The sequence below is a fragment of the Cornus florida genome, unplaced genomic scaffold, assembly GCF_030987335.1.
Source record: "Cornus florida cultivar Cherokee Brave unplaced genomic scaffold, ASM3098733v1 CherokeeBrave_3.0.0_Hap2_Chr05, whole genome shotgun sequence".
In the NCBI taxonomy this organism is placed as follows: domain Eukaryota; kingdom Viridiplantae; phylum Streptophyta; class Magnoliopsida; order Cornales; family Cornaceae; genus Cornus; species Cornus florida.
Genome location: NW_026775575.1, coordinates 115,751,240 through 115,778,400, shown reverse-complemented (window position 1 = coordinate 115,778,400; position 27,161 = coordinate 115,751,240). Strand labels below are relative to the sequence as shown.

The window sequence follows — 27,161 nt, the reverse complement described above, 5'->3', positions numbered from 1 at the left end:
AAGGACAGATTTGAAGAAGTATGTTTCAGCTGTCTTTTGTTTGGATCCTTGATTTATTAGTATGTGTGCTTTGTACACTAGATACTGTACAAGTGAGTTTGTTTGTTTGTTTTTTATTTTATTTTATTTTATTTTATTTTATTTTTTCTAAGTGTTTGTATTTTATTTCGCTTGTTTGCCTTATTAAAAATAAATAAAAATATTTGGCGTGTTTGCCTTATTGCAAAAAATTAAAATATTTGGCTTGTTTATTGCAATGGAGATTCTGTTTCAAAAAAAAAAAAAACATATTGCTAGAACAAACCAAATTATGAAAATAGATGCTTTCATGAAGTACAACAAAAAAAAGTTTCGACAACACAGTCCATTGCCTTTACTTTCATTGTCAAACATACTACTTTATACAGGGAACAAAGCAAAATAACATATTGCAAAATAGTCCTAAACTTCATATAGGGGACAAACCAAAATAGCATATTTCTAGAAACTGCTAAACTTTATACGAGGAACAAACCAAAATAGCATATTCCTAGAAAGTGCTAAACTTTACCTGTCCTTCATGGTGGACATGGGGGAAAAGGAACATAATAATCAAAGTTTGTTGAGCGTGCTTGTAGTTTGGCAAGAATCTCATTCTTGCGCAGCTGGTAATAAACTTTCGCTTGAGGGTCCATGTTGGAAAGGTCCATCATCATAATCTTTTCTTCTTTCTTTTTTTCCTTGGCACCCACTATATTTACTGCAACACTTTATGATTATGCCCCAACGAGATTGGATAGAAACTTGTGTTCTACCATTTTCGTCGTTGTTATGATCAAGATAATTTTGGAATACCCGGTTCCAAAACTTACTTTGTGATTGCGAGTTACCAACAATTGGATCTTGGGTGATGCTCAACCAAGCATTGCAAGTTGCTATATCTTGATCTGGCGTGAATGCCTTTCCCCGCTTGGTTGATGATTGAGAGACTTCCATTGATAGTTATCAATATTAAACCTAAAATTAAACCTAAGCATATGCCAAATCAAAGCAGTCAATGTCGTGGGTAGTCAGTAAATTTGGTGGCCAATTTCATAAGCTAAGCATTATGTAAAAGATTAATCTCTTTGACACTATGGTTAAACAAAACAAATTGGCAATCAAGAATAGCAATTTTCTGTGACCACAAGATTTGGAAGGTCCAATGTCTTCAACCTAGTTTTTCAAATTCATCATCAATAAAGCCATGAAAATAAATAAATAATTGGAAGCCATTTTCATTATTGATAGTACGAGATTTATTTTAGGATTAAATGGAAGTCTTGTTATTCCCTGATAAATATCATTTACAGTAAATGCCATCAGTCGAAAATTTGCAAAATGATTACCTAAAAATACTGAGACATTTACCCAGGAAAAAAAAAATGCTGAGACAATTATTATATTGCCCTTTTTATAGTGCCAGTATATATTCACAAAAAAATGATTCTGGTATTGTCTGCATATGTTTTAGAAAGCTGCTAGAAAAATTGCATACCTGATCGTAGAGCTAAATGGCAACTCCAACAACTGGAGGCCACTATTTTCCAAAATCAGATCCCACTCAAATCCGTTAGTTCATTGCTTTGGCTCGAGCTGCACAAAAGGCCACCGCTTTCTGATTCTTGATCAATTTTTCAACATCAGAATCCACTCACATCCATATGTCCTATGCAAAATCATCAAAAGATGTCATAAGTCAGGAATTTCAGAAATAATAATACCTAAAAGTAATTTAATAGTAAATTTATTTATTTATTTTTAATCTGTGGAGAGTGCCTCTCACTAGTCACAACAGCTTTGGCAAATTGTAGTTGAATAAAAAAATTAAAAACTATTCATATATGCAATTTGGTTAACAACATATAAGAGGCAACTGACTCACCCATCTGTTTATATAACACAAAATCCAATTTCTAGGCAAATTTTCAAGCAAGAAACAGAATGAAATAACAACAAACAGTATAGGAACTTTGCAATTATGAGATGGAACTAAAAATAAATAAAAAACAAAAAAGGGAGACAATTTCAAAATACAATTAGATGAAACAAATTAAACATATGGATAACATTTAACTGATCAAAGGACAAAAAGATTAAAGTTATCTTTAACATTCGATGGTTCTACTAATGATTCACCCATTAACTCTCATAGCATGAAGGTTGAATTATCACAGAGCTACCATAAAAATACACACAGTGATCATCACACCATGGCCTGTAACAAGCATGTGCATTGCATCAATCCACTCAACCACACTAGGAGACCAATAAGAAGCAGATCAGAATGAAGACAAAAAGATGAATAAAAGAATGCAGCTAGTGAAGACATGGCATGTGCTGTGTTTTCTATCATTTTTTTCCCCTTTTTCATCAATCATCTACACAACTGTAAAATGTCACTTTCTGGTACTTCAAGAAACTTCAAAGATCATTATTCCCCAATCATCAACACAAAAAGAAGAGTACATCTACAAAGAGATGAACACCAGAGTTGCATATAATTCTTGTATAACTCCAAAAAAATGTTTCAAACTTTTCAACTACAATTACCCTTTTGTGGAAAGTGTAAAAGATGAAAAGGGTTTGTGTTTGTGAGTGTGATATACATGAAAACACAATAAAATAGATACATTTGAGAAATATTTAATGGGAAATTAAAGATTAAAGTTGACTCAATTATGGAGATCCAACAAAACATAATGGCCTCATAGGAAAGCAAAAGAATAGAATAAAAAATTGGGATTTTGTTTAATTTATTTCTTACCTAAAGATTTCTCATTCACAGACTTCAGAGAGTCCCCAACAAGATACCGATCAGATCAGCCATGAGAATGGATGGGAAAAGCAAGGCCCACATTGAAAAGCAGTACAGTATAGAGAGAGAGGTGGACTACAAACAGCAGAGTAGGCCAGAGAGGTGGGAGATGGCACCGTAGTTTCTGGTTCATTGGTCACCCCTTGCCGCCGTTCTCTTCTCTATCTCTGTCGCCCTAGCAAAAGAGGAGCCGGCCCCTTCAATTTGTCTAGCCCAAGAGAAATAGCAATAGCTATTTCTTCTGCCAAATTGGCGAAGGCAAAAATTGACAGCCCCAACTAACATTGCATTAGAGAGCCCATTTTGAAGCTCACCTGCTATATTTTAAAAATAGCAATCCAAATAACATTGGATTGGAGATGCTCTTAATAGTTAGAGTGTTATATTCTCAATATTTGTATCTTACTACTTGTATTTATTTTGTATTGATTATACTTGATCATAAAGTAAATTCGAATGCTTTCGTATGTTTTAGACAAAATGTTTTCTATATATTTATTTACTAAATTATTATTTTTGTTAAACAAATTTTTATTGTGATCAAGCCGGAAATAATCAAAGGTACCAAAATAAATATATTAATTATGTAATCGAATTAATGCATGGCTCTATAATCCGATAAATAATTATGTATAGAGGGATCAAAATACAACATTTACTTAGAAGTTATTTACTATTTAATAGGAGTTCAATTAATTTCTTTTATTGGAATAAAAATTGATTTTTAAATTAATTTAATTTGGTCTATGGTATAATAGACCAGGCCAATTATTAATTCATAGTAGCCAATAAAATAGTAAGCCCAAAGGATTCTCACCCATAACCCAACTTGATATTTCAGGCCCATTAGATTTGAGATATTATATGAATTTTAGAGATTGGGAAAAATATATTGTCTTCAATTTTTATTTTTATTTTGCATATATTTATATGGGTCCATGTATATTTTAGGTTACGCCTTTGCAAAATAGAAAAATTTATTTTTTCTCCCTAGATTTTTAGGGTAGCTTTCTCATCTAAAAGAGGCTCCCACAAGCCTTACTTCCAAGATCATTTATCAAGGTTTATGAGTGATTCTTAAAGGGAAGATGTAATACTCCTAATTTTAAAATGATAGTTTCGGTACTTTCATTATTATTTTTATTGTATTTTTGTGTGACTAGTTGGCTTATTTGTTAATTGTTTAATTGTTTTAGTAGGATATTTGATTTAATTGTTTAATTATGTGTTTAAATTGCATTTATTTGGTTTGATTGTTTTTTAATTGATTTATGGTTTTTCAGGCAATTGAATTGTGTAATTGGATTAATTTAGTAATTATTAACTGTAATGTAAAATAAGCTAAAATAAGTTAAATGAGTTTTAAATTAAAATAAGTTAAAATAAGTTAAATGAGTTTTAAATTACGTTAATAAGTTCTTTAGGGTTTCTGTTAGAAGTCCCGTAGGTGGAAACAGATAAAGGTTATAACGAGGGTTTTATCCTATGGCCCGACTAGGGTTTAACTTAGATTAGGGTTTCTGTCTTGGATTACCATTAGAATTAGGTTATAGTTGTGCCTATATATACACGGTTATAGTCTGTAGCAAGGGTTGGAAAAACCCTATTCACGTATCAAAGTTACAGAGAGAAACCGAGTGAGGTTTTGAGAGAATAGAGCACGTTCGGTGGGGGTTTCGACTGCGGCTCAAAGGTCGGACCTAGGAGAAAGGAAGAGTAGAAGTAATAGGAGGCTAGGCAGTATTTCAGTGTTGCCGGAAACATGGACACGACGCCGGGATTTCATAACTGAAATCATAGGCAAGTTCTTTTCTTCCTCTTTCCCGTTGGCCTGTGTTCTGTGCACCTAGATATGCTCTAGGGTTTTAATGGATTAATAACTGAATCATGCATGCTTTTTTATATGTCAAATTAATCATATGTAAGATTTGAATTAGTTTTGTGATGGTTTCTGCAAGTTGTGTTACAGTATTTAGTTATTTAAACATGTTTTAATCGGTAAGTGTTAAAGGAGTTTAGTAATGCAAATTGGTTTGAATAATGAACTTGGATGCTACTGGACATATTTAGGATTTCTAGGTTCAGTTTTTAAAACAATCAGATAGGTTGGAAGCGGCCGGAGATGAAGCAGAAGGCTGCAGAAGTTGCAGACGGCTCTCAGAGAGGGAGAGAGCTGGCTCCATGGAGGAGGGAGCCGGCTCCCCCCAAGTGTAGAGCCGGCTCTAGGAGGTGTAGAGCTGGCTCTACCCATATAGAGGCGGCTCTAAGAAGTTTTGGAGCCTGCTCTTTTGTTTTTGGAGCCTGCTCTACAAGTTTAAGAGCAGGCTCTCTCACGGGGAATGTTTTTTGAACTTTTTGGGCGTTGTTTGGATGGTTTTAAAGCTTCCTGAACTGTGTTGTGAGTGTACTAGGGTTTTTAAGTTAAATTTTAAGAGTTATTAAAACCTCTGATTGTATGGTTTATGCCTCTACACTAAAGGATGGAACAGTATAAAAATATACAATGTAGCATACTATTAACGGATAGAAGGAACTAGACCGTTTAATGTAATTTTAACAATTTATCGGATGATAGCATGAATATAAATCTTGTTTTAAATGCATAATAGGGTCATCTATTTATTGGTTTTGACCTATACATGCTCTGGTTGTTAATTGTTGAAATATTAAATCTCTTTCTGCAATTGTCGTTTAGATTTTAATTGCTATAATATTAGACATTCTTCTGCAATTATTGGGATATTGGTTTTGGACTGTACATTACTAAATTATTATTTATGTGTTGTAATTTACATGGATATGGAGGATTGTATGCACCGGTATGGGACGGTGGCATACTAGGGATGGTTTAGCTCAAAACGCTAAGACCTGACCTATCGGATAAAAGGAATGGATTGCAAAATATTGAATCCTAAATTATTTTTAAGTCAGATCAACTAAATAAGTTGAGTGACTAACTGGACTGTGTTTAATATGTCAGCTCGATGAATAATTGAAAGACGTACTCTGGATTTGGACGGACTTTAGATATATGGTTATGGTACTACGAGATGAGCTTGAGTCTCAGGCTCGTTGGTTAGGGTGCGTATATGCAGTGGATGCGTAGCTGGCTATGGTAGGTTGAGGTGTACCCTGTTAGGTCTAGGTGCTTATGCTCACCTATGGGTGCGTTTTCACATGTTGCCTTCTATTCAGGTTGAGACCATTATTGTAGTTCAGTGAATGTCCCTTAGTGTGGATATATATATACTTATGGACTAAATAGATATTGTGAGGTATTTAAGGTGTATCTGCGTATCGGGTCATTGTATAGATTGCAGTTAGATTAGAACTTGTTCGTGGGCCTGACCCACTCTTTTATTCTTTTCAGGTACAGGACGGTTCCAGCCTTAGAGCTTGATCGTGCTTGTCGAGGACAGTTTCTCATTCATCTGCTTACGTAGGGTTTCTCTCGATGTTCTAGTTTGTTTTATTTTCAGTATTTAGTTCAGATGGGATTTTGTTTAGGGGTCCACTAGATGGATTCCCAAGTTATCCTCTTGGTGGTTTTGGAGATTTGGATTTTTATTATTCAGCATTATTTGGAAGATTTTATATTTCATAATTCTTTCAGCTTGATTATTTAAAATCTTAATTCTTTCTATATTCTGTGTTCATTTTAAAATACTTTAATCAACCCGTGTCTCGGATCCGAGGGGTATCACAGAAGATCACTACCAAAAAGAAGGAGATTATAGAAGAAAGGATCTAGTTAAGAGATCTACAATAAGTGAGAACATTCACTTTAGAGGAAAGATTGAAGATTTACTCAAACATTTGATATAAGTTTTCAATCTAATAATGAATGATTCATCATCTTATTTTTTGCTAAAACTTGTCTCTGTTCAATCAATCAAGATCCATGTATAAAAATCCCTCAAAAAGTTTTAAAACTTCAATTTTCCTAACAATGGTATCAGAGCTTGGTTTGATTCATGAATAGAGATCATGCTTTTTATGAAAATTATCATTCATGGATCCAATTTATATATGCATATGTATATATTGATGTATAGTTTAATATATTGATATATTTTGATACATGATGATGATGTATGTATATTTATGAATGGATGATAATGATGTATTTTTGGGCTATGGATGAAGTTTATAGGTTAAATGTAATTTTATCTTTGGATGAATGTAATTAAAGCTTTGATTTAGCCATTTGAAAGTTCAATGATGTAATTTATTTATTTTTCATTGTATTTCATATTTATAATTAATTTTAAAGCCCTATAATCTTTATCAATGGGTACTATGAAGCTTCAAAAAGGTTCAAGAGTGTTAAATAATGTTCTAGGAATTTTTTGAAAATTTTTAGAATTTTTCCAAAATTTTTGGGGCTTTTTTTAATGAATCTGCAATTTCTAGCGATCGGAGGGCTGCCGGCAGCAAATGCGGCGCCTGAGGTAAACCGCGGGATCTGGTGTGGCGTGGTACACCAGAGTACCATGCGCCGGGATCATGGATCCATAGCTATTGGATCGAAGATCAGTGGGCATAGGAATCCAGTGCGGTGCGCATGTAGCATACCCAACCAGTTGATGCATCAGGACCACGCGCTGCCTCGCTCTCCAGGGATGTGCTAGCGCGTGGCAATGCATGACACACGCTACCTCATTCTCCAGACGCGTGCCAGCGCATGGGCACGCACTGTCTCGCTTTCTAGGCACATAGAAGCGCGTGCCACACACTGTTTCACTTCTCCATGCGTGTAGGGGGTACGATAGCCCGTGGGGCCAGGTGCCAGCCTCCTATAGGTGCACACAAGCCTATGGTAGACCCTCGTGCAATAATTATAGCATTTTAATGTTAAAAGCTAAATTCATTGGCCATTTTATTTGCTTTAGTCTTTTATTTATTTATTTATGTGATATATGAAATGCATGGAATATATAATTGCTAATTATTATTATTCATGCATTGGATTTATGATATTTATTTAAATGACTTGATTTATATTAATTAAATTATGAAAATTAATTGGATTTGATTACTAATTAATTAGAGGGCACTTAAAGGGAAATGAAAAAATTATTTTTGAAGATTATTTTTAAAAGTGTGTCTCAAATTAAATATTAGTGAATCATTTAAAAGTCCAAATATTTTTTAAATTTAATTGGATTAAAATCAAGACGTTTTGCATACATTATATCATGTAAGTAAATGACAAACCCTAATTTTAAATGATCAAAAATTGAGGTGGAGCGGGGTTTTTATACGTTACTCCATAGCCTTCGTTATTATAACAATTGTAATTAGATTTTTGAAAATAAGGCTCCAAGCATGATTTAAAAAGTCTGAAATAACTAGAATGGTTGTCTCAAGAAAATAAAATTATTAAATGTTCATTGTAGTTAGATCTTTAAAAATAAGGCTCCACACATGATTTAAAGAGTCTAAACTTGTAATGGCAATATATTTAATATTGTATTTTTCGTTGGAGCATTAATAACGTTATACACTCAATCTAAAATCAATAGTGTTAGCTCCCCTATGGAGTGATCTATACTAGGTGATTTTAGAAAGATTAAACATAATCGAGAATCATTTCATAAATAAATAAGGCATTGTCTAGAGAGATATGGAAATGATGAGTTTTTTTCGTCAATAGTAATAATGAACTCCGCCAACTAGATAAGTTATTGGCATATTGATTGTCCGATTTTTTATGCGACGTGGTTAAGGAACCCACAATTAATTAAAATTAATTAATTAATTTATTTTGCATGATTATTTTTATTTACCTTATTTATTATATGAATGCTTTTATTTTTCAGATTTATCATGACTAGTCCATTCAATCCACTTGCAAATATACAAAAACATAATCGATTAACAGGACCAATTTATATCGATTAGAAAAGACAATTAGATATTGTACTTACTATGGAAAATGTATGTGATATATATGTGTGTGTGCGTGTATATATATATATATATCAGGTTTTGTATATATTGACAATATTGTATACAAAGAGATGTGGGAGAGAGTGGTGATAGTCTGCCACAAGAATTTAGGGTATTAGAGACAAAAAGAATCGTCCCAAAATGTCCCTAATCCGTCCCTAATACCTTTTAGGGACGGCAGATGCAACCGTCCCAATATGTAGCGTCCTAAAAGCAATTAAGGACGGACCAATTGGGACGGAACAACTTTCTGTCTCAAATGAACTTCTGGAACAACTTTCTGTCCCAGATACTCATTTGGGATGGAAAATTGTCAATCTTCTTTTCTTTTCTTCTTTTTTTTTTAATATTATTTTATTTTATTGGTAATATGTGTGCTAGCTATTTCTCCTATTTTCATTTGATCTGCTCCATCCATTAAAACTAATAAGAAACTAGATATCATGTAAACACAAATAAAAAAAGCTAAATTTCATGTCTACACAAATAAAGAAGCTAAATTTTATCGGCCATTAATTTAAAAAACAACGTACAAATCACACTTACATAAATTCTTCTCAAATCATTACCAAATAACATAGTATCTAGACATCAATGTTTGAAATACATTTATCCAATTATAGAAGAGTAAACATTGATCTGTTGGTGAATGAGAGTGAAATGGTGAGTTATGGGCAAACTGGCCAAACATCAATGGCTACGAATTATTGAACAGGCTGCCAAAGGGTCCATAAAGCTATTACTGCTGCAATACGAGAGTCGATATGCACCAAACTATGTAGACATGAATTGAGAGGACATCATTTGATACTCAAACATACCATTCACAATTACCTTCAATCCAATAATGGACTCCCTGGCATCCAAATTATCAAATGCTTTTGATGATGATTGGCTCACCATATTGTCCTACATTATCAAACAAGTGAATGAACGACCATCAAACAGAATAAGTGAATGCACAACCATTAAACAGAATAAATGACTGCAAAATTAAAATCTAGACAACAAGCAATACCAACAGATTATGAACATTTTAAGCTAAACAGGGCTAAAAATTACAGTGACTTATCGTAGAAAATCTGGCTTAGCAGCCAAAACAAAATAACTAAGCTATATATTATACGTCACTACTAACATTTCTTTATTTCACAAACATTGCACAAGCTTAACATCTATTTACACCATTATTGGATCCCAACACCCACCAGAGAGTACAAACTATGCACCTCAAACTTTAAAGCCGAAAATAAACAATCCCAATTGACACTGCCTCCTAAGCTCACATTGACAACCTTTTAGAAATTAGCATTTTCAAGGCTATAATCAGTATCAAGTTTGACAATCAATAATGTAAATAGTAATATTTAAATAATCATATCAGTAAAATACATGTGACGAAAGAAATAACACAAATGCTAGAATGCCAAAGTCAGTGAAATTTAGAATGGCAATGTAATGTAGTATTTGATATGGTACTTTGGAATTCTTAAAGCTTCAAGGAGAATTAATTTATTCATGTGCTTTATAGATATTTCCTGTATATTGCATCTGCAATAGACTTGTATGTTAAACCATGTTCCAAGTCCAAGATCAAGCAATGAACGAGTTAGTTAAGAAAATAGCTCTGCCTAATAAACTTCATGCAAATTTGATTGATAATTTTTCTAAAGAGATTGTAAATCAGCTGAATGTGATTGCCTATAGAATTTTTTGCAATCATAATTAACCAGAATGAACTCACAAGATCATTTACTAGAATGACCATAATCAGCATTCAGACCCACTCAAGCGAGTAGCGTAACAAAAACTTCACTATTTTTGAAACAATTAAATTATCACAAGCATGTAAGTCACAGCCTGTCATGTAATACCCCTAAAATTAAAAAGGATAAAATTGGAATTTAAATTTCATTCTATGTGCATTTTTGTCTATTGATTTTTGTAATTGTTGTATTTTGTTTATTTTATTTTTAATTGTATTTTAAATGCCTTATTTGGTTAATTATTTAATTGTCTTATTTTCTTTATTTGAATTATGGTTTGTTTAGTTATCTGAGTTATTGTATTGTTTGTTTTATGTTAGTTTTGTATTTGAATTACCTTATTTGGTTAAGTATATTTTAATTAAATTAATTGTATTTTTGGTTGCTATGCTTACTTTAATTGTATTATTAATTATTTTCTTTGCTTAATTAAATTAAGTGTATGAATTATCTGTTAGGGTTTTAGTATTTTTATTGGCTTGCCGACATAATTAATTAGGATTTACGTTTAGGGTTTTTATTGGCTTAGGATTTGGAGTTAGTTATAAATATATAACTTATACGTCCCTAGGGTTTGATAACCCTATTCACGACACAGTGAAAATACAGAGAGTTTGGAGAAAATTGAACGAGAGAAAAACAGAACAAAACTTAGAAGGAGAATAGAGAGGGCCAAGGGAGAGTTGTGGTGGATTAAACCAAAACCATAGGAGGCTTAAAGGTGGTCAGTGGTTGCTGGAAATTAGGAAGACGACAACACAGTTTTGAGACCAAAGCTACAGGCAAGTTCTTCTACTTTCTCCTTCCCTTTGGCTTGTGTTCTGTGCACCTAGGTAGTCTCTAGGATTAAATAAATTATAAACTAAAACTTACATGTTAATTGTATGTTATATTGATAATCTGTTTGGGTTGTAATCGAATCTATTACAGAATTCGTACACATCTGTTTTCAGTTTTGTTGGAAAAGCTTGTTAGTCTGGTTGTAATTTTAGACTCTAGGGAATTTGTTGAGTCTTAAATGGATCTTGCATGATTATTATATGTCAAATTTCATTATCAGTTCTCTGAGAAATTGGTCTGAAATAAATTCGTTCTTGTCTGTTCCAGTTTTGCTCTTTAAGCATGCTAGTAAATTGCTTAGTTAAATCTCTATATTTGATTTCAAATTGTTGTTCTAAAACCATTGGGAGTCTGTTTTGGTATTAATAAGACCTTAGGATAAGTTTTAGAAATCAACTGAAGGGTGGACATAGGCCGGAGAAGAGGCAGAAGGACGAGGACGGAACAAACGGGGACTGGAAGCTCTCAAAGGAGGTGAGAGCCGACTCCATGGATGTGGGAGCCAGCTCCCATACTCATTGAGCCAGCTCTACATTCTTAGAGCTGGCTCCAGGGTCAAAAAAGAGCCTGCTCTTGGAATTTAGAGCAGGCTCTTTCAAATAGTAGTTTCTGATTTTTTTTTTTTTCTACGAACTGTTTGGATACTGTTGGAGCATGGGAACGTTTCTGTTGACTCTGGGGTTTTACAGAGGGATTAGAGGGGTTGGCTTTGAGAGTTATTAAGTCCTTAAATTGAGTAAGGTTGACCTCTAAGTGAATGAAATTAACAGTGTGCTAATTTAACAATTGTGCGTACTGGTAACGGCTGGAAGGAAATTTATTGTCTAATTTTAATTTGACAATTTAAGGGGCTATAATATAGTTCTAAATTAAAGTTTAAATGTGTGATGGAGTATTTTGAATAACAATTAGACTTGTAGCTTATTGGGGCTCTGTGCTAACAGATTAAACAGAATATCAGTATACAACTTAGCACGCGGTTACCTGATGGAGAAAATTAAGTTGCTCATATTAATCTGGCAATTTATGGGACTATAATGTGATTTAAAAACTTATTTTTAATGCATGATAGAGTCATTGATATATTAGATGTGATCTACGCATGCTATGGATGCTAGTTGTTGAACCTTTAAACCATTTCCTGCAAATACATGGTTTAACTCTTGGATTTAAATTGCTGAAACTATAGATAGTCTTCTGTAATTATGTGGGATGGTTTTGGATTGTAAATTGCTAACTGTTATTTATAGGTTGTAATTTTCATGGTTTGGATGTTAATTGTGGGATCTTAGATATTATCATACAAGTAATTGGATTATGGTTTTGAACTGTAATTGCTGTAGTGTGGTATAAACTATTCTGTAATTACCTGGCTTTTGGTTTTAGTTATTAAATTGCTGTACTGTTATTGATAGTCTGTAACTTTTACATGGTTTTGGATATAAATTGCTGAATAAATATATTCTGTCAATTACATAAATATGGAGGATTGTATACACTGGTATGAGACGGTGACATACTAGGGGACGGTTTAGCTCAAAATGCCTAAACCTAACCTAATGGATTAGAGGAATGGATTTAAGGTTTAGCTCAAAACACCTAAACCTAACCTAATGGATTAAAGGAATGGATTTAAAATTATTGAATCCTAATTGTGTTAAGTCAAATCAACTGCAACTAAGTTAAGTGGCTTCCTGGATTAATGGATGATAGTTAAGTCATATCAACTGAATAAGTTGATAGATTAGCTAGCTTATTTATTGTATGTCAGTTCAATAAATATTTGAACTACATACCCTGGTTTTAGACGGACTTTATATATATGTTTATGGTACCACGAGATGAGCTTGAGCCTCAGACTCGTTGGTTAGGGTGCGTATATGCAGTGGATGCGTAGCTGGCTATAGTAGGTTAAGGTGTACCCTGTTCGGTCTAGGTACTCATACCCACCTTTGGGTGCGTTTTCGCATGTTGCCTTCTATTCAGGTTGAGACCATTACTGTAGTCCAGTGAATGTCCCTTAGTGTGGATATATATATATATATGTATGGACTAGATAGATATTGTTGAGATATGTGATACCCCCCGGATTTCCGGATGCGGGTTGGCCAGGCCCACGCCCGACTACCCGAGGATATCAAACAAATTAGCAATAAACGAACACAGAATACAATTAAGGAAACAGGAATAAATAAAAATTTGCTGAAAAGAAACTAGAATGATAAACCAAATACTGAAACCTCAGAATAAAATTAAATTAATAAAGAATTATTCTGATACAACCAAATTCTTCATTCCTAATACAACTCGGGAATCCCTCTGGTGGACCTCTAATAAAAATCATCACTGAGAAATGAACCACCGGAAAAGAATCCAATGCTAAACCATACAGGAAACGCCTACGTCGTCAGAAGAATGAGAAGACGTCTCTACTCAGCACGAATAAGCTCTAAGACCTGGAACCGTCCGTTACCTGAAAAATAATAGTGGGTCAGGCCCACGAATAAGTTCTATCCTAACTACAATCCAAACAGAAACCCGATACGCAGATACATCCTAGATGCCTCAACCATATTTATATAGTCCGTAAATAGATATATACATATAACCACACTACAGGATTCTCACTAGACTATGCTGAGGGTCTCAACCTGAATAGAAGGCAACATGCAAAAATGCACCTGAGTGGGCATGACTACCTAAGCCTAACAGGGTATACCTCAACCAACATAGCTAGTTATGCATCTTACTGCATATACGCTCCCTAACCGTCGACTATGAGACTCAAGCTCAGATCGCGGTACCATAATTATATATATAAAGTCCGATCCTATCCAACCATAAGAAATCCAGCTAGTCGTTCAGCTTGTTCAGCCGCACAGACTAACATACATTAAATGTATATACAACCCATCCAAATACAATGTTGAGCTGGTCAACTATTCGTCGCCAAAACACAACATATAATTAGGATTTAAATATTTTAATTAAATCCCTATCCTTTCTATTAACAGAAAATATAAACAACCATCCAATATGTTGTTCAACTATTTTAGTTGACAGGACATGAAACCATGTAGGATTTAATTATTTTAGTTAATCCATTCTGTATGTATGAATGGGTTGGAATTAGCGTTTTGATCTAATCCGTCCCTCCGTATGTCACCGTCCCATACCAGTACATACCATGCATATGATCCGTAAATGATGCAACAATATAAGCAGTACATCAAATAAAGTCCACATTATCCATATAGCTGATAAACATATAATTTAAACAAGTTATCAACTACAAATCCAGAATCCATCTATGTAATCAAACAAGACAAAGTTTACTAATTCGTCAAGTTAAATTCCAGCATTCATCCCTGTAATTGACAGAAAATATATATTTAATTCTTCAATTAATTCCAGGCCAACATCCAATTAGATTGATAGAACCGAAGTACTAGTTCAGCAATTTAAGTCCAAACCCTAATCCAAGTAATTGCAGTGAAATGCTTAATGTTACCGCAATTAAGATTACAAGCTTAAGTCCATGCATTCCAGAAAAGTATTTAGTATTTCAACAATTAACATCCAGGATATGCCCAGATCAAACTTGTTAATTAAATGATCCTAGCATGGCACCCCAACAAGATTTATAAATATATACATATTCCGTTAAATTGCTAAACTAAAAAAAACAATTAAACTTCTTTCATTCGTTAACAACCTGCACTACTGTATACCTTCCCACGCTTAAACCCCTGAGCATAAAGACCTTAATTTATTAAACATGGCTCTACTATAGCATAATATAATGCTTGGAATCCATGTTCCAACTCTTTTTAATTTTCAGACGCAGTTTGCACAATTAAGTCCTTTCGGTCCGCTAAGTCCGTAAACTGCCTGCGTCTTGCCTTAGATTTTCCTATGGTTTAAAACCTTAGCATATAAATAAATTAATACATCCTAGGGCTTTAATATTTCTTGAATTAATATATAAATCCATTTCCCTAACACAAACACAGCTCAGAAAAACCACCATCGAACCAAACAATACACAAACAGGCCCAAAACACAAAGAGGATCACAGAGCCTTCTCCAAATAAATGGAGCAGGCTCTAACCTGCCTAGAGCCGCCTCTTTTAGAGGTAGAGCCTGCTCTACTTCCTCTAGAGCAGGCTCTACTCATGGGGGAGCCGTCTCCTCCCTCCGTGGAGCCGTCTCTTTCCCCTTCTGCGAGCTTCAGTCCGTTCCAGCTTTGTTTCAGTCCGTCCTCTTCACCTCTGGTGTATTCCTAACACTTTGTTGGTATTTAAAACTGATCTTAGGAGTTTAATTAACACCCAGTAGCATCCCATCAGTTTGCTATAACAGTAGGAATTAAAACAACAACAAAAATAACAATCGTCTTAACACGCTTTTACGATCAAACACTGAATACAATCTTGTAACTACAGTTCCATTCCAACCCCTCTGCTCCTCTTCAAAACTGAACCTAAGGTCTTATAACATCCCATTAACATCCCCATGACTTGTTCATAATAGTTCAATTCAATTACAGTGTTTAAAACCTTAACCAATTAAACATGCTTCCACTCCAAACTGCAAACCAGAGGTACCAGAACTTTAACAGAATAATTCCACACATATAGACATCTGATTTAGTATATAACAAACATGTATAATTTAATTATTGATCAATTAAAACCCTAGAGACAGTCTAAGGATGCACAGAACACAGGCAACGGGAGAGAGAAAGGAAAGAACTTGCCTTAACCGTCTCTAAATTTTCTGATGAAATCTCCGACGACCGTTCCACCTCTGTTGCTCTTGGTTTTATCCATGAGCTAACCACTGCTCCTCCTCCTCCTTGGTTTAACCCTAGCCTAAGGCAAAACCCTAGACTTCCTCCCTTTATCTCTCTCTGTAATTCTCCCTGTAACTCTTTGTTACTCTCTCTGTTTTTCTCTCTATCAACACTGTACGTATATAGGGTTCTTAACCCTTTTTGAAGACATACTACAGTATATATATAGGCACTAATCAAAACCCTAAGCCGAATCTTAATCCACCATAGAAAGAGATTAGTCGGCGTGAGATAGTAAGAGACTAAACCCTATTTTTCATTACAACTAGGAATATTCCATTCATCCAATTAATTCCATTCAAAAACCAATAAAACATTTACACAATAAAAAAACTATTTAATTTAATTAAAGAAAATAAAAATACAAAGAAATAATCAAACGAGTCAATTAAATAACAATTTATCAATTAAATCAATTAAAAATACAAATAAAGAAAATAATCTATTTAAATCCACAAAATAAAACAAACACTTAATTTAAAATAAAATCAAACACATAAACAATTTGACACATAAGCACCTAGCCACAAAATCAAAAGAAAATTGCACATAGAACAAAATTTAAATTTCAAATCTTATCATTTTGAAAATTAGGGGTATTACAAGATATCTAGGGTGTATCTGCGTATCGAGTCACTGTTTGGATTGTAGTTAGAGAAGAATTTGCATGTGGGCCTGACCCACTCTTATTTTTACAGGTGTTTGTTAGTTCCAGACTTAGAGCTGGATCGTGCTGAGCAGATACAGTTATTCACTCCACCGATGACCAGGGTTTTATTTCATATTTTAGACTTGGGATTCATTTCCAATCTTTTGAGTTCAGTGAGATATTTTAGGGCTCCACTAGATGGATTCCCGAGTTGTAATAGAAATGGAGAAGTAGGATGTATCAGAATCATTCTTTGTTAATTAAATTTTATTCTGAGGTTTTTGGATTATTATTCTAGTTTCTTTTCAGCAATTTATTTATTCTTGTTTTTCTTATTTGTATTCTGTGTTCGATTATTACTAATTGATTTGATATCCTCGGGTTATCGAGCGTGGGCCTGGCCAACCCGCATCTGGAAATTCGGGGGTATCACATGTCATAAATAAGAGAAGAGTGAAACCTCTTCCATTTCCCAATTTTACTAAGTTACACATAGGTTTGGCAGATTTAAAGGAAAAGAAAAAATTAAAATTGATTATTATCTTACTTCAATAAAACTAAATTTTAAAATAATATGACTAAAATAAATGTCAAAAGCATGTAAAACCAAAATATCTCAATTACTTTCAATCAAGTCTCTTTTTCTCTATTTCTCACCATATTATACGTTTATTGCTTTTTTCTGTCACTAGATTAATTCATTATCAATCAGTGGACTTAGGAGCAATTGCAGGTTGGAATGGTAGGAAATTCAAGCATTTAAGCTTTAAATCGGTGTAAAAGAACTACACAGTACACACATAAAATTGAAGACAAAAACACACAGAGACATACAAATACAAATACACACAAAAATCCTTTAAAAGTATGGAAATATAAACGCCCAGAAACTGGGTTGGAGAAAATTGGTCTGGGTTAACCCAACTGCAGTGGCCAAACACCCGAAATCCCGTAGCCAATCACCCCTCTTCTTCGTCACATCCAGTCCCAAACTACAGCTCAACGACGGCGAGGATACGGTGACCTCTGCAACTTTTTCTCGGCGATAGCAAAGGACCAACCGATGGCAAAGGACGAAGCAATCAACACCAAACGTAGATACCCACCACAAATTTAGTCACACACGGTGACTACACAAATGACAATCGACGACAGCGAACAGACGGATCGTCGAATCGATGACCTCACTTCCAGTTCCAGTTGAGTCGAATCGGTGGCCACCACAACTCTTCTGCCTCTATCCACTCAATCCTCTTGTTACTCTGCTTCTTCTTCTTCCTCCGATATCGAAACCCTACAGAATTCATCGCCGCCGCACTGGCTCTACGCAGCTGCCGTATATCCCCGCCGCCGTCTGATCCACCTCTTGCTCCCCCACTTAGAGTGAATGACCTTCTAAGGCATCGATTGGGTTGCACAGAAGGAGGGGAGAAGAGAGATCGTGTGTGGTGGTCATAGAGAGAGAAGTGTGAGCGCAGAGATGGCGATGGGCAAGGATTTTCTAGAGAAATCGTGGGTTAACCCAAAACAACGTAGTATTTTTTTTATATTATTATTATTAATGTCAAATTAATTTTTTGGGTACCACATGGAAATAGAAATCTAGGACGAACAAAATTATGTCGCTAAATATGTAACATCTGTCCCCAAAGGCCGTTTCGCGAAAATTTTCAACAAAATTTTCCCTTCAAAATGTTGGCGGCCGTATTTTTGTGTCATTTGGGACAGTTAGCCTCCTGCCGCCCCAAAAACTTTACCTTTTTTAGACAATTTTGAAATCGTCCTTAATAATTCGTTCCTATTGCCCACAATTCTTGTAGCAGAGAGAGAGAGAGAGGAAGTGGCGGCTTTGTGGGGGAGGCTTGGATATTTCAATTAGAATAGGTTATTTGGTAATTTTGATATTCAAAAGTGTTATTTCACAAGTCAAAAGACATATATGAAATGGAGCAAAGCTAATGGAGTGTTATTGTTTTAAAATGGGTCAACTTATTAGAGCATCTTTAATGGTAAAAGTCATTTTTGCATGCCAAATTTATATTTTGACAGGTACTATAGTGTCAAAATATTATATTTTAGCAATTCTGCTCCAATGGTGCATTTAATGCAAAATGCTATTTTTTGACACAACCACCATTCTTTTTCAACTACCATTTCCACCATTCATATTTGCATCAACAATATTAATATTAGGCACATTCCAAGTAAAGTTGTAGATATTAGAAGGAAACTAAATTAAACATAATTAAAAAGAAGCAAAAATTTAAAATATTTGGTCAAAAAAGGACAATATATATATATATATATATATATATATATATATATATATATATATAGGGCAAATCGTTTCAGCCTCCCCAATCGCCTCCATCTCTATTCTCGTTCTCAACTTTAAGAACTTGCCCCTCTCTCTCATATTGTTTAAAAAATCAGATTGTTCCAGTTCAAAACCTATATCAAAACTCTAAGAACTTGCCCTATATCAAAACCCATATCGGCGTATCATTTCAGATTGTTTAAAAAATCAAAACCCATATCGGCGTATCATTTCAGATTGTTTAAAAAATCAAAACCCATATCTTTCAGTTTCCATCGCCCGCTGTTCCAGTTCGGGTTCGCCGTTCGCAAGCTTCAGCCGCTGTCTCTCAACTCAGTCACCAAGAAACATCAAGAAAGAAATTCACCGTCTTTGTCGGAAGAATCCCAGGGATAGAATCCAAATGGATCAATATTGCCGAGGAAATTGCCGGAATTGGAGAGCGATTGAGGGCGGAGAAGTAGAAGTGAGAGAAGAAGAAAGAGTGAAGAAGCAGAGGGCACATTGAAGAGAGAGATTTTGGCAGAGAGAGAGAGAGACGGCAGACAAAAAAAAAAAAAAAAAAAAAGGCAAATAGCTATTGTTATTTGTTTTGTTATATTTGGCACCAAAAATAGCAAAGTCAAATTTTGACAAATGATATAGCAGTCCATTGGAGGGCTCAATTTCAACTCACGTGCTATGTTTTGAATTGACAGTCCATAGAACTGGTGAGTTAGAGATGCTCTAAATGATTATTAGAATGACAAATCTTAGAAGTGGTGTTGTAATTTACTTAAGAAAAAAACACTATTATATCAAATTGGTGCTTCCAAATATAACATAATTCATATTAATAAAAAAAAATTATAAGAGTTCAGGTCGGATTGTATAACTGATTGACAAATGAAAAATAGAAAATCTATGTATAGTGTAGGTGCAAGAGAGTAACATATTCATTTTTTGTGACCTAAGAAATGAACCTCACTTTGTACTTATGTGGCACACATGGTGACCTAATGAATGAATCACATTTAAAATAAAGTCGGTGCAAGAGAGTAACATAATTTGATGTTGACCTTTTAAGTCTGCAAAGTTTATCAATTTAGAAATTGGCCATGTGAGCGTGTCAGAACCAATGAATTTGGTTCGATTGGGAAAAATCTGATTACACGGAGTCCGTATTATTATCCTACAAACCTGCCAAAGTCAAATAGTGATCACATCACCACTAAAATATCGGGCCCGTCATCCCCACATAATTTGCCCAAATCGGTGTCAGTGGTCACGCTTTGTGTGAAGTCTGCACGTCATTGAACCATGACGTGTGTATTAACTGTTTTATGTACCATGGCTCCTCTGATGCATTAACGTCTGGTTGTTAATTAGCCTCGTTTAAAACATTAATATCGAATAAATTGTGTTTTTTTGACAGTATAAAATCCATGCTTTGGAGCTGAAATTTAGAATCACATATTACAAGTTCTCTCTTTCAATAATATTTGTTTAAAGGTGCATACTTTATATTACAGTTAATTGAAATTATTAAACTCTTGGCAATTGGATCATAATTTGAACTTGATTTATATTATTGAGTGACACAATCACTCTTATCAGTTTTTAAGTAATTAAAGAACTCAAACCAGCTGTGCTTGCATCTTATCTTCTTATATCATCTTTATTAATATTGTAGTCCACTAATTCATCAAAATTTTAAAGATCATTTTAGTTCCAGATAATGGAATATCACTCTTAACTTTCTTGGCACTAAAAACACAAGTCAACCAGGAAGAAAAGAAAAAAGAATTACTTGTAAAACCCTGTTCTAGATATAAAGGGGCACATTCACTCATAAAATTAACAAATATTTACTAAGTAACTTTAATCACATAATAAAAATGTTCATATATCAAAATAATAGTGGGTCAAAACTTAGTCATTAGTGGAACATGTATACCTTCTATTTATGGTTCGTAAATGCGGTGTAACAGGTTCGGATGAATATCATGTAAATTGATCGAACCAATTGGTTCGTGAAGAAATTTAACAGTATCAGTCCCTCATAAAAAAATTACAAACAATAAATGATACGTCGCGTATTGGATGATACGATGAGCTATGACCCCGGTGAAGGAATTGAGTTCCAATTAATTGGCTTAAAAATTATGTGGGTGGGTCAGACTTGGGTCAACCAAAAAAATCCTAACTTAAAACGTGTGGAGACGTGTCCTGTTAACCACCATAGGAAAAAGGATAGACGATGATCCAATAATATGCTTAATTCTCAGACTCGTCCTATAAATACCATTTCATTTTTCGCATAAAAAAATCCACAATCGAGTCTTAGACTGACTAAATCTCCTTTCTTTTACTTTCTTCATAACATTTCCTTCCTTAGAAATGGCATGTCCATCCACTATTGTACCCTTGACAGTGGTAAGGCATGAGGCTGAACTTGTAGTGCCTGCAAAGTCCACACCCAAAGAAATAAAGCAGCTCTCAGACATAGATGACCAGGAAGGTCTTCGTTTTCAAGTCCCTGTCATAATGTTCTACAAAAAAAGTCCTTCCATGGAAGGAAAGGACCCAGTGAGGGTGATCAGAGAAGCACTGGCTAAGACACTCGTTTTTTACTACCCATTTGCTGGTAGGCTTTTTGAAGCCTCCAACCGAAAACTTATGGTGGATTGCAGTGGGCAAGGGGTCCTCTTCATAGAGGCTGATGCAAATGTTGGTCTCCACCACGACATGCTTCAGCCACCCTCTCCTTACTTGGACCAGCTTTTGTACAATGTCCCTGGCTCTGATGGAATCATTGGTTGCCCTTTGTTGTTGATTCAGGTGTGTGCAACCTACCTTGCATCATAACTTCTGTTACTATTATATATATATATACATATATAGATGGTTAATTTAAGTGAAACCCCTCAAGTTATTTCAAATATCACTTTAAAATATCGTTATTTCAAGGATCACTTTAAAAAAAATTTCGAAAGTTATTACCCCTTAGACCAAATTTTACTTTTCCCTTAATAACACTTTTAAAAACATATAAAATGATGGTTTTGTTCTTAATTTTTAAACAGTTTTTATTCTAAAATATCAAAAAAATTGAAAGGACCTAAATACCCTCAATTTTCTCGCTCTCTCTCTCTCTCTCTCTCTCTCTCTCTCTCTCTTCACCTGACTTCTGAAGGGCCTGCAACCATGAAACCCCTGCACACTACTAACATTGATGCCCTAATTGCAGAGAATCACATCTCATCTATGTTCTTCTCTCTCTTTTTGATTTGGCAGTCAACAATTTATTTGTTCTAAAAATCGCACAAATGGGTATGTGAATCGCAACTACACACCTTTTGTTGCAACAATTCTTCTCTTCTCTGATCAAACTGATTGTAGATCTCACCTTGCACCGATTCTGTTTATTTGTTTTGTTTTCTGTTCTTGATCACACAACAATGTATTGTTGAATATAACAAAGTATTATTGAATATACAATGTTAGCAACATAGTTTGCATCGCATCACAACGATCACAACGATCATTTTTTCTAGTTCGCAACCTGCTCAAAAACCTGATTCAGTTTCTATTTGCTTGGATACACTTCGGCAGCATCAATTGCAACTGTGGGTTTCAACTTGTTTTGGGGTTTATCAATTCAGTATTCTTTGTAACACCAAACATAATTGTGGTCTTCATCCTTGGCTAACTTCATCGTCTCTGGTTATTGTTTTGGAATTTCTTCTTTCGGATTCTTTTCTGCATTAAGTTTACAATTGCAAGAAATAGTATTAATGGGTAATTGATTGGTAATAATGATGGTGGTTCGTCTTTGGAGTTCACAATATATATATATATATATATATATATATATATATATATATAAGGCTGAGTCTTGGTTTGATCAGAGCAGCAATAAACAATAGAGTCTGTATATGTGTCATAGACACTAATTCATAATTCACAAAACTCAATATTGGATAAAAAAAAATTCACCATCATATTAGGATTGTGTAGAATAACAAAAGCCCTAAATTTAATTGTTGTTTTGAGGCTTGTATTGTCGGACAACGATTGGAAAACTTTGTCATCTCCGACGGTGATGCCTATATATATATAATAAAATTATAAATTTGTAAAGTATTTAGGGTATTTTAGTCTTTTAATTTAATTATTTAGGTTAAAAGAGCTCTTCTTGTCAAAGAGTATTTAAATCATTTTGTAAAGTATTTTGGGGTGTGAGGGAAAGACTGAACAAAAGCTTGGAGCATAAGTTATAGTAATTTTTAAAAGATATTTTAGTGTGATATTTGGTCAAATTTGAAGGTGTCACTTAAATTAACCCATATATATATATATCATATTGGACTTGTGTTGGTTCATTTGTAAACTAATACGAGTAATACACAGGAGCATTAAATTAAATTAATCTCTCTCAAATATTTAATGGGTGCATGCGCAGGTGACTCGTTTTGTTTGTGGTGGATTTGTGTTTGCACTGCGCCTAAACCACACAATGTGTGATGCAGCTGGTTTGTTCCAATTTCTCAGCACAATCAGTGAGTTTGCACGAGGTGAACCAAATGCACCTTCTGTGACTCCTGTGTGGGAAAGGGAAGTGTTCAACGCAAGAAACCCCCCGCGCATAACATGCCCACATCACGAATTCGAAGAGGTAAGAGACACATCAATGGCCATGGACAACAACAACTTGATCCAGAGGTCTTTCTTTTTCGGAGATGAAGAATTAATAGCCCTCCGGAAGCAACTACCACCATGCCTTCGCAATTGCTCAAAATTTGAGGTAATAACGGCATGTTTATGGAGATGTCGCACAATTGCACTTGAAGTAGATCCTGATAAGATTGTTCGCGTTTCTTGCCTTGTCACTGCGCGTGTTGTTAAGAAGGGTCTTTGTATACCTCTCGGTTTCTATGGCAATACACTTGTGTACCCAGCGGCACTTTCAACCTCCGAAATGTTATGCAGAAAGCCATTACGGTATGCTGTGGAGTTGGTACAGAGTGCAAAGGGTCAGATGAGTGAGGAGTACGTTAGGTCAGTGACAGACCTTATGGCGATCAAGGGAAGACCCTTGTATACGGTGGCTGGGAACTATATCGTTTCGGATACAACACGAGCTGGGTTTGATAAAATCGATTTTGGATGGGGAAACCCGGTATATGGCGGAGTTGCCGGAGCCATTTCTTTGATTAGCTTTTATGTTGCATTCAAAAACTCTAAAGGAGAGGATGGGATTGTGGTACCAATATGCTTGCCACCACCAGTCATGGAGAGGTTTCAGCATGAGCTTCACAAAATGACTCAGCTGGGAGGTGTGGAAGATTCATATGTTATAAAGCCCACTAAAATTCAATCCATGCTCTGAGTTAATTGCGATCGTCTAAAATATATGGTTGCTAGAATATCAGCAACAATGAATGACAATTATAATATGATGCTTTGTGTAAGTGTACCGTGTGAAGTAGGGATTTAAATTTCAGATTGGCCTTATTTTATGAAGGAAGAAAATATAAATAATTTTCCTTTGAATTTCCAGAAGAAAAAAACAAAAAAAATTAGAAATCAATGCGGTACGTTTGGTATGATTTTTTGTAAATTATCAATGTATCAAAAAGCTAGTTGCACTCGTTGATGGTGTTCCAAATCTCGGAGAGGCTTGAAAGAATTAGTCGTACTTAATTATGCTAGGTACTTTAGCATGGGAATGCATTAGGGTCACTGTGGTAGAAAGGAAATGAATGGTAATGGAAGAAAATTAAAAAATGTGTTGGGTAGGAAATGTTGGTTGGATAGGAAAGGGAAGGAAAAGAAAGAATTTGGAGGGATAGAGTTATGCATTAATACTAACTTTTGTTATTCTTAAAAAAAATGAGAAGAAAAATAAGGAAAGGGAAAGAAAATTAATATTTTTAATAAAATTTTGTTAATACTAAATTTATCGTTATATTTAAGAAAGAAAAACTCTATGTAAAAGGGTATGGCCGTATGATTGTAAATTCGTTACATTAGTTTCTTTTATTTTCTTTCTTCAAATATGATTATTATCATTTCTTTTATTAATCAATCAAACACATACAACAAGTAATTAATACTATCATCTCATTTCTTTCATATTTATTTATTTATTTGTTTGTTTTCATGTCACGTAACAAACATAGCCTAGAGAATTCACTTCATGAGTGAGAGTAGACTGTTCTTTTTGTTTTTGGTTTTTTCCTCCATGAATATGACATTGCCTAGTACGTACACGGAAATCAACATGAGGTACTACTAATATTGGTACACTCGTGTTATGTGGAGTCAATTGCGTTCTCCATGAGCCACTGATATTTTGTTCACATCATAAATTATATATTTTTTCTGTCTCAAATTAAGTATTTAGTTTGAAAATCGTGATTCACATTTTATAAATTGTGTTTTCTAAAATAAGAGACTTAAATTGAGACGGAGGTAATATATTATTATTTATTTATTTTTTATAGGTACAACTCTAATGAGATGAAAAACTAATTATCAAATATATAGTTTAATAATTACCGATTGGAATTATAAAAAATACAATTCAAAATTTAAGCAACTCCAAAAAAAAAATATGTAAGATGTTTGTACATGATTATAATATCTTGAAGATAAGGTTTTTTTATGATGTGGACATGGGGACCCATGAGAATCCTACTCTATCTTTAACAATGTGTAACATGTTTAACAATGAGAATCACGCGTTTACTGTTTTCTGTAGGATCGCTCCTCCTCCGATGCATCAACGTCTCGCTAGCTGTCGAGTTTGATACCAAAGTTGTGGTGCTTAAAGAATATTATAGATAACAAAATTAATAATAGTATCTAATTTATTAATATGAATTTACTTATAAGTTGCGTTTTTTGACAGTATAAATTCCATGTTTTGGAGATGAAATTCAGTTTCACATCTGATCAAGGTTTTTTTGCTAGCAACTCTTTATGAATTAGGGTTTGCATATATATGGGGTTGGTCTCTCTACTGACAGTTTGATTGTAGTTGCACAGACACTTGCAGATATATTTTGTTGATTTAAAAAAATCCTCCAACTAACTAAAAGAGTTACTTTTTGACTTATTATAAAAAAACACCCCTACCAAATCAAGGGAAGTTTTATACAATTTCCTAAATTATATATAATTGACCGAATTGTATTAAACTATCTTAGCTTGGTGGGGATATTTTAATAAAATTAACTTCCTTGATTAGTTATATGGATAGTTTTATGACATTCATCCATATATAATTATTGAAAGAAAACTAGTTTAATGTTTGTTATGATGTGATACTAAATTTCAGCTTCAATGCAAGGAATTTATAGTAATGTTAATTTCGTTATATATACTCTATATTAATGTTCTAAACACGACCACTTTGGTGTCAAATTGGACAATGAAATGTTACATGCACCTTGTCAAGGTATAGCACTCTCATGCACCTACAGACCTACCTCATTTTAAACGTGGTTCAGTGGTTAACTCAACATGTTCATATCATAATTTTGTACTAATAATGACATAATTGAAGACTTAAGGCCTCTTTGCTGATGCTTTTTTTTCATGTTTTTATTAGTGTACATAATTTAATTAGTCATAATAAAAGAATTTTTTTCTTTCTAAAATGACATTTTTAACTAGTCATTCAAAATTTCAAACTTGCAATACTTTTTACCAAACAAACTTTAATATTTTTGTTTTTAAAAATTTTGTTACAAATTTACGTTGAACACATTTGAAAGCAGAAACATTACTTTTACTTCGAGTAAAAACAAAAGCACGAAATAAAAACATTTTGTATATGGATGAAAGTTATTATACTCTCCTTAACTTTTAACATTTTGTAGTAAACAAAATTTTGATTTTATTTTTTTTCTTTTAATCTTTTTTTTTTTTTTTGGGCTAAAAAGGCCCTTCTAACTAAT

At 34.0% G+C, this 27,161-nt stretch overlaps 1 protein-coding gene and 1 long non-coding RNA gene across 2 annotated transcripts; one reads left to right on the top strand and one right to left on the bottom strand.

The window, feature by feature from the left end:
• Positions 1 to 294: 294 nt before the first annotated feature.
• Positions 295 to 3,096, bottom strand: LOC132308840 (uncharacterized). The gene is made up of 3 exons (XR_009482485.1): positions 2,786 to 3,096; positions 1,517 to 1,687; positions 295 to 1,008 (listed from the first exon to the last, which is right to left on the bottom strand). It is a non-coding gene; the product is annotated as an uncharacterized LOC132308840 (long non-coding RNA).
• An 18,415-nt stretch (positions 3,097 to 21,511) lies between these two features.
• On the top strand, positions 21,512 to 24,847 carry LOC132308839 (methanol O-anthraniloyltransferase-like). Its single transcript, XM_059807091.1, has 2 exons — positions 21,512 to 22,035; positions 23,660 to 24,847. Exons 1-2 carry the CDS (start codon positions 21,595 to 21,597, stop codon positions 24,584 to 24,586), a joined length of 1,368 nt encoding a protein of 455 aa, XP_059663074.1. The 5' UTR covers positions 21,512 to 21,594; the 3' UTR covers positions 24,587 to 24,847.
• Positions 24,848 to 27,161: the final 2,314 nt, after the last annotated feature.